Source organism: Leptonotus elevatus, chromosome 7, assembly GCF_054856555.1.
Source record: "Leptonotus elevatus isolate MCC_2025b chromosome 7, RoL_Lele_1.0, whole genome shotgun sequence".
Lineage (NCBI taxonomy): Eukaryota > Metazoa > Chordata > Actinopteri > Syngnathiformes > Syngnathidae > Leptonotus > Leptonotus elevatus.
The window spans coordinates 987,701-1,002,220 of record NC_141245.1 but is presented as its reverse complement, the minus strand read 5'-3'; the positions used below and the strand labels follow the sequence as shown (position 1 = coordinate 1,002,220).

At 41.2% G+C, this 14,520-nt stretch overlaps 1 protein-coding gene across 8 annotated transcripts in view; it reads left to right on the top strand.

The window, feature by feature from the left end:
• bcas3 (BCAS3 microtubule associated cell migration factor) overlaps positions 1-14,520 on the top strand; it is a 419,103-nt gene that overhangs the window by 131,140 nt on the left and 273,443 nt on the right. For all 8 annotated transcript variants that reach the window (XM_086081198.1, XM_086081204.1, XM_086081203.1 and 5 more), the window contains 2 exons: positions 1,649-1,814; positions 1,901-1,998. In XM_086081198.1, coding sequence (XP_085937324.1) covers positions 1,649-1,814; positions 1,901-1,998 — 264 coding nt within the window. The remainder of the gene's footprint in view (positions 1-1,648; positions 1,815-1,900; positions 1,999-14,520) is intronic.

Here is a 14,520-nt window from a genome sequence, read left to right as displayed (position 1 = left end):
CCATCTACCTTTTTCATCTACCTTCTTTTATCTTATTTAGTTAGGTTGCAAGTTTTCTTTTTATCTTTGATTCACATTTTTATTCCGTTTCATGAATAGGTTAGGCTGTGACTGATATATGCGGTGTTTACTAAATAAATTTGTTGTCTAGAAATCCCATTTCTGCTGAATAATTTGTTTACTGAGTGGATTAGTAATTATCTTATTAAAGCAAAGAATTCCATGATTAACTAAAGTAGCAACTTCAGATTATGAATACTTGATAATAGGATTTTTATCGTTTATTTTGCTCCTACAAACAAGCAAAGTCAACGTGGTGCCCCCGAGGTTGCTGAGGAAATTACAACTCCCCTCAGTACCGTCTAAATTTCTCATAAGCCATTACGGCAACCCAAATTATCGCTACAAACGACATGATGGAACTTCCTAATCAGGCAAACATGGGACATCAAACAAACATCCCCCCCACAGATTTGGACAGGGCGCTCTATGAAGTGGAAACTTTGCTGACACCTCTCATGAGTTATCATCTTGACACCTAAAATGAAGCTCCTTGTTGCCCAATTATTTTATTGAACATCTTTTGTGGGACTCAATGAACAGGCAAGTTTGTAAAGTGTGTTTTTTCCATTAAAGCATGACTGTGTACCAGAATATATACCAGAACCTTTTCCGCGACTGATGTTTGCAGAGGAAGAGGACATTTAAATCTATACTATTTGATATTGTCAATAAAATGTTTATTCAATGCAAGTTCTATGAGTGCTCTAAGTGTAGTAACTAAATATGTAGTAACTATGTGTGCCGGGTAGGACTGGGCTAGTACAGATACCAGGTATCGGTATCGGGCCAATACCAGGACACATTTCACAGTATCGGTACTTGCGATTGGATCGATACTGGTATCGGCCCGCTTTTCTGTCAGGAATTAAAGGCTTAAATTGTTATTTTGCATTCATTGACCGCCCCAGGGGGGCTCCGGTAAGAGAGTACATAAGTCTTCAGTTGTACTCAACAATTTAAATAGCTCTGAAGTGCAGACTGATCTTTGTATGTTATATATAGTATATCGTCATTGACTATTGCCCTGCTATGAGTTGAATGATAAATGGAGAACGTGAAACAGGAAACGGAAATACAGAGCAATCTTCCAGATTAAAAGCATGGATTTCACAACAAGATATAATTAAACATCACACACACTCAACAGCTTGAGGAACTCAACATGGTAGATATTACTAAATTACTTGAAAAACCATTGTATTGAATTGAATTATTTGCACTTCACTGTATTCCTTAAAAATAAGTTGTACAACCACATATTTGATTGGGACTTTTCCTGGCCACTAGATTATGTGTGCAGAAAATCCCTGTAGTCCCATTGAAACCAATAAATCAGAATGTGTGTGTGTGCGAGAGAGAGAGAGAGAAAAAGAGAGAGAGAGAGAGAGAGATTGTACTGTGTGTCTTTAACTGTTTTCTAAGAAAGCTGTATTTCCATGCAATGCTTGTGAATGCTTTAAAATATCTCTATAAATAAGGATCGGTTGAATGAAACTTTCGGCTGATGGTTACAATTTCCAATTACTTATGACTAGGCCTATAACATGAATTCCTTTTTTAACATTGCTTTTCATCTTGTTTTCAGATCAGTCAAGACAGACCATTATCGACTCACTGTACATCATCAGCTGCTATGGTAACTTGGTAGAACATGCGCTCGAACCTCGGCCAATAAGCACTGCACAAAAGATAAGTGATGACACTGCTTTGGAACTTTGTACCTCACCAAGGGCATGCTGGACTTTAGCAAGGTGATATCCCCCCCCAGCTCCACCGCTCCCATACACAGTTTTTTTTGTCTTAACAAAATCTGTGTGTGTGTGTGTTTCCAAAACAGAACTCTACAATGGAATGAGCTGCAGCCACCCTTTAACTCCAACCATCTATTAATTTTGGCCTCCAATAACGTGCAGTACTGCCAGTACCTTTTGGCAGGTAAGCCTGGTTAAGATGGCATGTTATTTATAATAATGATTCTTAATTCAATTAAATCACAACATAGTGTGAAATCTGGGTTTGAATTACACTCAAAGCTGATATATTTGAGTGATATATGAGTTATTTGTTTGCCATCCAATGGAAAAGCACCTTTTTTGTTTTGCCTGTCACTGCACATAGATGCATACTGTAGATAAACATATTTCTGATTAATACAAATGAAAATAATACAATTCGAAACAATAATTGTTAAGGGTGTTAAAAAAATTGATTCGGCAATATATCGCAATATTACAGCGTGCAATTCTCGTATCGATTCAATAGGCAGCCGAATCGATTTTCAAACATCAATTTTTGATTAAAATATTCAACAAAATGTCTTACTTTGGGTTAGGGTTCACACTTGAAGCATGGAAGAATGTTATATTAATGGAACATTAAGCCTTCAAATTTGATTTCAATATTCAAACATAAAATAGTTTGCAACCAGTTTGTTCAATACAGTGGCTCACAGTTATAAGACTAAAGTACATGTCATACAAATACAAAGTTTACTGATTAGTATTTTCTAAATTTGAGTTTTAAAAAATCGCAATAATTGACTTATAGATTCGTATCGGGATTAATCGAATCGTGACCTATAAATTGCGATTCAGATCGAATCGCAAGGTACTAGGCAATTCACACCCCTAATAATTGTAAATAATAAATAGAGCTGCGAGCAGCTATCAAGGGCCTAGCACCCCGAGCCCCTTTGGGGTACTTGCACATTGGTGTACAGGCACGTCGGGGTACAGGTACATTCAAAGCCAAATTTCTTTGAAAATGGCATAATATACATTTGCATATGGATTATTTTTATTTTTTGCTAGGTGTGATGAGTGTGTAAAGCTCAAAGAGTTTTAGTCAATGTTAGGACCTTAAAAAATCTACGTCCTTTTTTATTTTTGGGCATTTTTAAGGTACATATATACACATCATCGTTAGTTTTACTCATAGCACATTATTGTTTGTATTGTCCATAGAGGGCATCAAAAATAAATAAATAAATAAATAAAAAAGTACATATGTATTGATAGGTCTGATGCCACTGAACATTTTGAGTGGTGGAAAGTAAAAAAAAATAATTCATAAATGACTCAGTTATCACACTTACAAAGAGTATCTAGGTGGCACTATATTTATAACTGACTATTGTCATAGAGATACCTTCAGGTCGTGACTATAAACATACATGTGAAGTTTGGGATTTAAAAAATATTGTAAGTATTGTCCATAAAGGGCATCAAAAATAAATAAATAAATAAAAAGTACATATGTATTGATAGGTCTGATGCCACTGAACATTTTGAGTGGTGGAGCGCATGTACCAAGGAGTTACTACGCATTTTGTCTTTTATGGCGAAGGAAATATGAAACACAAAAAATTATGCCCCGCCCGAGTCAAATAGTATTTCTAAGGGTTACGATTTTTTCCCCTGTTGATAAGCGAGGTCTTGACATGGTTCAGGCCAATTTTGAAGTAAATCGGCTGAAACGTGTCCTGTAGGGGACGATATGGAGCCATGTCATTATGACAACTTCATAATATCAAATTCTTCGCCGTGCCCGAAGATTGTGCAAAGTTTGGTGAATTTCCTTCATGTCTAGGGAGTCAAAAATGTTATCATTTGCAGAGGAGATTTTTTGATTTGATTTTGAAAAATGACATTCATTTGCCGCACTTATTTACATTATTTTCATAACACACAGCTCGGCATGCGCAATTAAATAAATAGATGAAAAAATAAAAATAAAAATAAAATGCTTTTACATCAGAACATCACTAAAACATAGCGCCTCCTCATTCACGTCGCACAGTGCCCCGTTAACAGTCCACATCTCACAAAAACTATCCAAATCTCCTGCTCTCTTGTAAAAACTAAAATCAATAAAGAGTCTGGACTTTATCAACTTTTTGCATAGAACTGTGGGATCGACTTCTGCCCCATCGTCAACTTTCCTTTTACGGGACAACCACACACCCATCTTGGCCTGGCTCAAAACAAAGTTTAAAACCCGGCTTTCTCTCTTGATCTGGCCCTTGTGGTTGAAACCATAAATAAAAGAGTGCTTGTGAAAAACTACTTTACATTGGGTAAAAACCCTATCAACCAAATCAAAAACAGATCGCAAACGCTCGCAATGATAGAAACAATGAAAAACTGTTTCCCTGTGTCCACAGAAGGGGCAGGCATCCTCCACGGCTGGGTTTATCACAGATACAAAGGAGTTCACGGTCACGATGCCGTGGAGGATCCGCCATTGAACATCGCCGTGTTTCTTGACCACTGGGGCCTTGTATAAGCTGGCTTCAGTTTATCATCCATAACTCTCCTCCATGGAGTGTCCAAGCGTCCGTTAAGTTTATTTTTATGTATGGTTTTAACCATTGTTCGGTAGAATTGTTTTCCGTGCGCGGCTCCCAAAGAAACTGCTGGAATGTTCTCCAGCAGGGGGCCGCCGCAGTCACCCAAGTCTGGGAGCAGGCCGATGTGGGGGAAGCCGTCCTCTGGGTTCGGAGTTAGGGAACCACCGCCATACAGACTGAGGAGGGAGCGCTCATGTCCAGCCAGTCTTCTTTTCCAGTGGTTCAGCAGCTGTTTAACAACCCTCAAGGAATGTAGCCCCAGAATGGAGGCCAGCGGACCGGGGTCCTCGAGACTGGGACCGGTCAGCTCCACAACCCTGCCAAGCGTTGCGACCCCTGCAGCTTGAAGGGTCTTGGACAGAGTCGCTCCCCCCAGCTAGGGTAGTCCAGCAGGGTTCCCTGTAGGACAGGTTCTTGCATGAGCCAGTACAGTGAGTCGGCCTGCTCCGTCCGCTGTTTTTTCAGGAAGTTCCAGACTTTGAAAGTACTCTGATAGAAACAAGGCAGAGAAGCTGTGCTCGTGCGAAACAAGTCCATTAAAAACAAACTGAAATCCAGGCCATACAAACCTAAACGCTGCAGGGTGCATCGGGCTAATGGTCTCCACAGAACATCCTTGGGGCCAGTCAGGAGCCTTTGTATAAACTGGAGTCTGAAAGCAGCGCCCCTGCTGGCCAAATGCACCAAGCCCTGCCCCCCCTCTTCTTTAGGGAGGAAAAGGATGCTCTGTGGAACCCGGTGCCTCCTGCCCCCCCAAAATAAGTCAATTAAAATGCGCTGTAACTCTTCCAGGAGAGAGGCTGGAGGGTCCAAGACCATTAGTTTGTGCCACAAAGAAGACGAGACTAAGTTGTTGACGATGAGGGTTCTGCCGCTGTAAGATATTTTTGGCAGTAACCATTTCCACCGTTTTAACCTCCCCCTCATTGTCTCCAACACATTATCCCAGTTTTTCTTTTTGTAGGTCTCATCCCCCAAAAAGATGCCCAGATATTTAAAACCCCCAGTTTCCCTTCCAGTTCGCCTGGCAATTTGAGCTTGGTCTTCAGCCCCTCTCCCACCATGAGAGCCTCGCTCTTCCCCCAGTTCACTCGCGAAGATGAAATAAAACCAAACTCTGTCACAACTTTTCTTAAAGTATCAATGTCCTCTTGTGACTTAGTTACAACCACTACATCATCGGCATAGGCAGACAGTTTGAAAGACATACAACACTGGGGGATGTACACACCGTTTAAATTTTCCCTTAACTTGTGGAGCAGAGGCTCTATGGACAGAGAATAAAGCATCCCCGAGAGAGAGCAGCCCTGCCTCACCCCCCTCCGGACGTCGAAGGGGGCACTCAGACCACCATTTATTTTAAGAACGCTCTCAATGTCACAATAAAACACCCGGATCATGGCTATAAGTCAGGGCTGAAACCAAAGGCACCCATGGTTTGCCACAGGTACTGGTGTTCAACCCTGTCAAAAGCCTTTTCCTGGTCTATGGAAATAAGACCAGTCTCAAGAGCCAAGGAATTGCAGAGTTCCAAATAATCCCGAATTAGATTTACATTGTCACTAATGAGCCTGCCCGGCACGCAATAGGTCTGATCAGGGTGGATTATGGCCGACATCACTCTTCGCAGCCTAAGGGCCAGCGCTTTGGACAAGATTTTGTCATCTGAGCACAGCAAGGACACAGGCCTCCAGTTCTTAAAATCCATTTTTCTTCTCAAGCCCAAAGAAAAACTGAGAGGGGGCATCCATCTGCGAGATGTTCATTAAACGCGACCTGACCAGCGCCCCCTGTGCAGAAACTCCGAGCAGGCTGGCCAGCGCCGACTGTTTGGACTTGAGGGAGTCTAAAAGCCCTCGATTTCCAGTAGAAGCAGCTAAAGACTGTAACTCCTCTACCTGTCTCTCCAGACCCCTTACAGTCCGCGTCAACTCACCCGTGGCAAAGCGAGTGAAATTCTGGTACAGTTGTCTGGTCTGAGTTTTTCCGTAATCCCACCATTGCTGGATGGTGGGAAAATTGGGTCTGCTCTCTCTGTGGGATAACCAAAAAAACGTAAAAGCTGTTTTAAAAGCCTGATTATTCAAAAGAGCTGTGTTAAAATGCCAATAGGGGCTACGTAAGCGAATGTTCTGAATAAAAACGGAACAAGACACAAGAAAATGATCGCTAAAACCAACAGGCCGAATCAAGCACCTTTTAAAAATATTCAAAAGGTGACTAAAACAGTAAAAGCGATCAAGTCTGGCGAGGGATAAATAATTCTCATACTTATGGCTCTATGTGTACTGCCGTGTGTCATGATGAAAAACTCTCCATAGGTCAGACAGCTCGTGGTCTTTAATGAGCTGTCTGAGTCTGTGAGACGACCCAGGGTGTGGCTCAGGATGATTCCTGTCCAGAGCGGGATTTTCAGTGCAATTAAAATCACCGCCTAAAAACACGAAATCACCACGACACGCTTTAAGAGCATCACCTAACTTATCCAAAAACGTGATCCTCTCCAACCCTCTGGTTGGAGCATAGGCGTTTAAAAATACTAACTTAACATTTTCAAAGAAAGCTATAACTTTTAGTAAAAAACCTGGAATAATTTCCTCTACACTAAAGGAAGCCGGCAAAAAATTCTGAGCTAATAAAATCCCAACTCCACCACTGGCACTGCAACCATGGCTCAGAATTACCTCCCCCTTAAAATCTATTTTCCATTCACAGACATTGTTGTCAGTGCTGTGCGTTTCTTGAAGAAACAACACATTCAGTCCATTCAATTCCATCATCTTAAAACGAGCAGCTCTTTTGAAATCAGCCCGGGCACCATTCACGTTCAGAGTTCCCATATTAAAATCACACATAAATGTGAAAATAAATAGCGACCCATTAGGACAACCAAGCAATGACAAAAAAAACAATAAAAGGAGATTAATCACCAATTTCATCATTGTGCAATTCATCTTTGGCTTTCGCTATGCTCTTTCTGAGCCGATAAATTTCTTGGTCGGTGAGCACTTCCCCAAGCCTTCGTGAAAGAGGCTTTGCGGACTTAATAAAAAGCCTGAGATCGGGAAAATGCTCGGATACGGCGGTTTGCCGTACCCCTTTTGTATCTTCAAGAAACCTCTTAATCATTTCGACAGAGTAGGGTACATCGTTGTCATCCTGTGTAAAATCACATTCACTTTCAGTCGTTTTTCTATTTTTAACAATACCTTTCACAAGAACAGTAAGTTTTCTCTTTTGCGACACTTTCAGTGTGTCATCATCAGACATTGCCTCATCGCCCACATCAGCCATGTTTTCATTCACAAAGACATTTTCACACGGTCGTAGAATGACGGCGTTTGCTCCCCTTTTTTCTTTTATCGATTCCTGTATCACATTATCCGTTTGTGGCAGTGGCGGGCCACTGCCGGCTCCTGTCGACCCCTCCGCGGCCCCGCCCACCACCGGCACCGTATCAACCGAATCCGCCAACCCCGCCGTCACCGGGGCGACCGGAGCCGACGGACCGGCCAACACCGTAGCCTCCGGCGCCGCCGAATCCACCGGCTCCGTGGGCTGCGGCGCCCCTTCGGCCACCACCGCATCCCCGGGTGGGGGGGCGCTCCCGCCCGAGGCAGGAGCGGACGCCCTCCGCGAACTAGGTGCCCCTCCGCACCGCACCCAAAACACTTCATGTGTTCAGTAGAAACAAACACCATATACGGAAAATTATCAACTTTAAAAGTGCATGTCAGGTTCAGCTCGCCCGTCGTGTCTTTAAGCACCATGTGCACCTGTCTCCGGTGACACACAACATGCTTAAGCTGCGGTGACTTGCAGCCCAAAGACACCATTTTTATCGGCGAAACGAGTTGACCAAATCTCGACAGTTGTTTAGCCAGTACCTCGTTTTTAATAAACGGCGGAGCATTCGAGATCGTTACCTTTCTTGCAGGGCTCACGAGGGGGAGAATGGGAGTGAAGGTGTCGCTAATCACAACACCGCTCTCAACCACCTGGCCCACCTTGTTAGTGTCATCAAGGAAGATAACGATTGTTCCATTCATTCGGGACGCAGATTTAATACTACTGTATCCCACCACCTTCCCCACGGCCAGTCCTGCCTCCTCCACCGAGCAGCCCACTGCCGGCAACAGCTTAACTGCGTGCCGGCGAGTGAGACGCTCGAACTCGGCAGCGGGCGTTTCCGCCACCGGCATGTTGCCTACCGGCGACACCGGTCGACCACCGAAAAAAAACCCATCAACACTAACCACTAAGTTTTACAAAAAATAACTACAAGATAAAGAAAAAAAAATATTACACATACATTTAAAAAAAAGAAGAAAAAAGTACTTAGAAAAAACACCAAAAATCGCTCAAAATTCCGCACTTCTCCCTCTCTCTATCCCTCCCACTCCTCACAGAAGAAGAAGAAGAAGAAGAAGAAGAAGAAAAATAAGCAAAGTTAAAAATTTTAGGGACCTCACAGTAGTCGCTGCGAGGGCCCTAATAATGCTATGAACATGCTTTTTGAATTATTATTAACTTAACAACAAAACTGTGACTCCCGCAATTTTTTTTGGTCACAAGTGGCATCTCTCATCGTTTGGAAGTTGACCGACAAATCTTGAGGTCCCTATTGTGTTTTCTTCTACTTTTTCTTCTTCTTCTATTTCTTGAAAACTCACCAAACTTTGCACACTCTTCGGGTACGGCAAAAAATGTGATATTATAAAATTGTCATAATGACATGGCTCCATATCGTCCCCTACAGGACAAAATTAAAAACAATCCCGGCATGTTAGACCTACAGCTACGAAAATTGGCAGGCATGTGTAGCACCCCGAGACGTACAAAAAAGTCCATCATGGCCATATCCTAAAATGTACAGGAATTGAGCTATGAATTGTTGAATGTCCAATTTTGGCCCATTTTTGCACATTCATATGGGTCATACAATTGACCCCTTTTCCTAGACGATACATTCAATTGAGTTAAAACTTGGCCTGTATCATCTCAAGACCTGGGACAACGACTGGGGAAAAAAAACGTAAGCTTTCGAAATACTATATGACAGGGGCGGGGCCTCAAACTCTGCGTTTCATATTTGCTTCGCCACAAAGGAGAACATGTTTAATAACTCCCCTGTACATGCTCCAAAAATCCCAAACTTCTCATCTATGATAATATTCTGTTATATCTATATCGCCACCCAGTGGTGACAAAAATTGAATTTTTTTTCATTTTCATCAACTGCACCAAGCCCATGAAAGGGACCAGTTGAAAATTTGTCACAGAAGCTTTAACATGTTGATCATGCCTCACGCCAAATATTGTGACTTTTCAGCGTGGCGTGGCCATGACAGTGCAGCAAAGTCTGATGATTTACCGTGACAATAAAAGCTGCTTTCACTTGACCCAGATGATCCTATCTTCTCCAAATTTGTGCGCTATGACTATGATTTCATCATAGTCATAGCACCCTCTACTGGGCAAATGAAATACATGTTTTTTTTCTTCGATGTTGTTCTCCAATCAGGTTAACCAGATCTACCTCATATTTGCTCAGAAGACTGTTTAGGTCTTCATGATGGTTCAACACAAAGTTTGCGACTTTTCATGAATCACTGTGGGTGGGGCTACACAGTGTTCGCTAAGAAAACAACGCCGATTTTGAGGACCTCAACATGAACAGAAACTCGTGAAACTTGGCTCACACATCTGGCCTGGCAAAATGAGCAATATTTTATCATGTATTGTACGATTTTTACAAAAATGACTCACTAGCACCCCCTACTATTCATTTAACGAAGCAGCCCATGTATTGTACGTTTAAGCAAGAGCTACGACAATTTTTAGGTATGTGAGGGAGCCCAACACCTACAAAAAAGTCTCTCGGACCCATATGCTAAAATAAACAGGAAGTGAGCTATGAATTTTTTAGTGTACACTTTTGTTTTTGCCGATTTTTGCACATTTACAGGGGGCATTCTTTTGCCCATTTCTCCTACACGATTCAGCCAATTTACTTCAAACTTGCGAAATGCATAGTAACTCCTTGGTACGTGCCCAAACTTCACATGTATGTTTATAGTCACGACCTGAAGGTATCCCTATGACAATAGTCAGTTATAAATATAGCGCCACCTAGACCTTGGATCGACAAAAAATATTACGACACATAAGGTATTTTGTCTAAAATTTGGATACACTTTCCACCACTCAAAATGTTCAGTGGCATCAGACCTATCAATACATATGTACTTTTTATTTATTTATTTATTTATTTTTGATGCCCTCTATGGACAATACAAGCAATATTGTGCTATGAGTAAAACTAACGAAAATAAATAAATAAATAAAAACGGACGCTGTTTTTTTAGGATTTTAACATTGACCAAAACTCTTTGAGCTTTACACACTTATCACACCTGGCAAAAAATTAAAACAATCCATATGTAAAGGTATATTGTGCCATTTTTAAAGAAATTTGGCTTTGAATGTACCTGTACCCCAACGTGCCTGTACCCCATTGTGCAAGTACCCCAAAGTTGCCCAGGCTGCGAGGGCCCTTTATAGCTGCTCGCAGCTCTAGTTTGTTTTCATATTTTTATTACAACACAAAACTTTTTTTTTCGTTTCTTTTTTTTCCAGGGAGCCATTCTAATATTTTATCAGGGGTATTTTAAAAAAAATGGCGGCAATTTAACTGATTTTAGCTATCCCATAAACACATACACTACTCACAAAAAGTTAGGGATATTTGGCTTTTGGGTGAAATTTCAGGACGAGCCTAAAATCCATTCAAACCTTTACAGGTGAACTTAATGTGCATTTCTCTAAGCTTTTGAATGCTCATGTCCAACTGTAAAATGTTTCAGTACTTTTTGCACAAGTTGCTGTTCTCTAACGTGGAGCTTTATGGCAAAATTCATTCAGGTGTTTGATCCTTGAATCAACCAATAAATGTCCTGGTTCAAATAGAGCTGTGTGATTCAGGTCTAACTGGTAGGATATTTTCTCATGTGTGCTAATCTCCTCTAGTGTCAGAATAATGAGGACAAGTTCGAGTGATGTTCACAGGTGTCATATTCCACCATTATGTCTGCCAAAATGGGCAGTGGAACTGAACACATCATGATAATTATGCATTTGAATTGAATCAGTTGCTGCATAACAGTGATACATTCTTTATTTCACAAACGAGCCAAGCGTGACAAAGGCAAGCATATAAAAGAATATTTTTGGCTCTAAATTCATTGTTGTGTACATTTCCCCTCTGGTACAGTTTTCTTAAAATAGTCCAACTTTTGACCCGACCTTTGTCATGGAATACCATCTTAGGTTTTTGTGCTGTGCTTCTCAAACACATGCTCAACATCCTATTTCTCAGCTCCCTTTGTGATCCCTTTGCAGCCTTCTTTTTGATTGTGTCCTGTGGGGCTGGGTAGTGCAATGAAGAAGTGATCCAAGAGAAAAATATTAAACCATACAACAAATTAAAGCCCAATTATACACCCTTGTCCAGTTGCATTTTGCAAATAATTACAGTGCAACTGTGCCACTGTTGACACCTAAAGCTAGAACAATCTTATGAACTGGGTTTAATTGATGGGCAGAGGTAGGTAGAGTAGCCAAAAATTGTACTCAAGTGAGAGTACTGCTACTTTAGAATTGTAGGACTCAAGTAAAAGTAAAAAGCAGTCCTCCAAATAATTACTTGTGTATGAGTAAATACTGTAAGTATTCCGTGAAAATACTTTTCAGGAAACTGAGTAATTGAAAAGTAATTCTGATGGTTATTTTTCATCAGAGCAAAAAAAGTACAAATTGCCCAACAATGTAACTGGAACTAAAACAATTTATTTATTTTAATTATTATTATTTTATTACATATTTTTTGAACATGTTAAAAATGTCCTTGCCAAAAAACAAAATAAAAGCAAATTTTATTTCTACATTCTAACTGCGTACACTAAATTCTAATTGAATATAAACTCAGTAGGGCTGCAGACTGGGCTCAATTAGTGGAGCCAATGTTTCAAAGCAAGAATGGTGAAGCATCATTTAGCTGTTATGCTGCACGCAAATGGAATAATTTGCCATCAGAAGTGAGGCCCTGGTCTTTGAGAGCTGCAGTCCTGCGTGTTTTAGATGTCTCCCTCCTCCATCACAGGTGATTCAAATGACCAGCATATCAACAATCTCTGGAGAAGCCTGATCACGATCCTCACCTGTGTTGGAGGAGGGAGACATCTAAAACACACAGGACTGCGGCTCTTGAGGACCAGGGTTGCCTACGCTGCCCTAGGTCAAACGTGCCGGGATTGTTTTTTTGTTTTTCCACTCTGGGGGCGCTAGAGAGCCATGTTAGTTATCAGTTACGCCTAAAGCAACACTAAGGAACTTTCAGTTTACGTTGATTATGGCGCCGTCATATAGACAAAGTTGCTAACGTTATGCCTGAAGGAAGACCACATTTCTCATGCGGACAAGTGCATTGCGTCATTTTTCAGTCCACGACATTCAAATTGACTTCCGTCTCTGTAATGAATGGGTAAAAGGGGATGTGACGTATGCCATAAAGTAGTCAGCACATTTGTAGTTTTTTGTGTGACAGTGTTCCTACCATCCTCCTCAAAGTTGTTTACTGCCAGTAAAAATTATACAGACCCCCTCAGGCCATGGCAAAGGAACCATTCAACTACTTTTAAATCGATGAAAAGTTATGAAAATATTTTGTTAAGATTGAAAAGCTACTTTAAGGCCAGAGGTGGCAGTTGCGAGTAAGAGAGTGACAAACTCCACAAAACAGGGGACCAAAAAAAAGCTTTAATGCACATATAACACATTTTACCTTTCTAGAATATATTTAGAAACTACTCCACACATTGTTATTAATGACTGTCCTCCTGCATTTCCTTTCAAGCTCCACTGAGCACTGAGTGTAATTGTAGGATCAAAACAGGGTATGCTTTTTGGCCGTTTCCAGCCTCTCGCTACCAGTTGTATAATTCTAATTGTAGAAACTGACTGACTCTGGTTGGACGTTTACACCCACGAAACAACAGTCACAGATGCCTTGTCAATTGGTCTTTATTGCAGAAGGGGCCACAGTGAGGGCTTTTGGGGCATCAGGCATTGGTAATGAGAAACCTTTGTGCCATGACTGGGTCAGTAATCAAAGAGAAATAGAGAACGCCTATGGTAGTTGTAGCTGGCTGAATGAAGAAGCTGTCAATCAAATCTGGCCTTCATGATATCATGGACTAAGCTGACCCAGTATGTCAATATGCCAGAATCTGCGCAAGTACCATTCAAAAGGGAACTAATGGTTGAAAGTGAGATAAAAGACAAATGGGCCAGCCTAGAATGATTTCTAGCAGATTAAATCCTGTATAGTACAGCTGATGAGAGAGTAACTTCAATTAATAATAAATAAAAAAAAAGACCATTAGCCTTTACCACACCATACAGTCAGCTTTCAAACTCTATGAAGCCCTTATCTGTCCTTGGAGATCAGCCTGTTCAGCCACTGGCTATGGGCCCCAGGCCCCATGAGATTGAGATTCATCAGTACCTAAGCAGCCTTTGTTCTTGTGCTGACTGCCTGCTTCACTGCTCTTACTAAGAGGCCACTGGCATTCAGCACAGCAAAATACCACAACCCCCACATTTAATAAAGACGGACACTATATTCCATGGTACTGAGCATGTTATGTGATGAAGCAGAATTAAATAATTGTGATGATAATGTAAAAACAATAATAAAAAAATAGATAGATTGAGAGGATTGCGCAAGTCCCATACGTGCAGATCATAAGTGTGAAGTCTTAATCTTCAAGTTTCAAGCAAGTCCTGAGGTACTGTGGAATATATAAAGCATACGAAACTGGGTACCCACTCACTTTCAAGGCAGTCAATTCAAGTCATCACTTGTGTTAAGCAAGTTATAAGTAAAGTAAATCTTGCTCATCCAACATACAGGTATACCATATACATGTATACTGGAGCAATGTTTTCACTGATAAAAATCTGCTTCTATCTATCGGTTAGAGGTGGAAAAACTAGGTCAAGAAAGTGAAAACCCTGCCTGAGTTTGGCTTTAGCCACAGGCGCTTCTC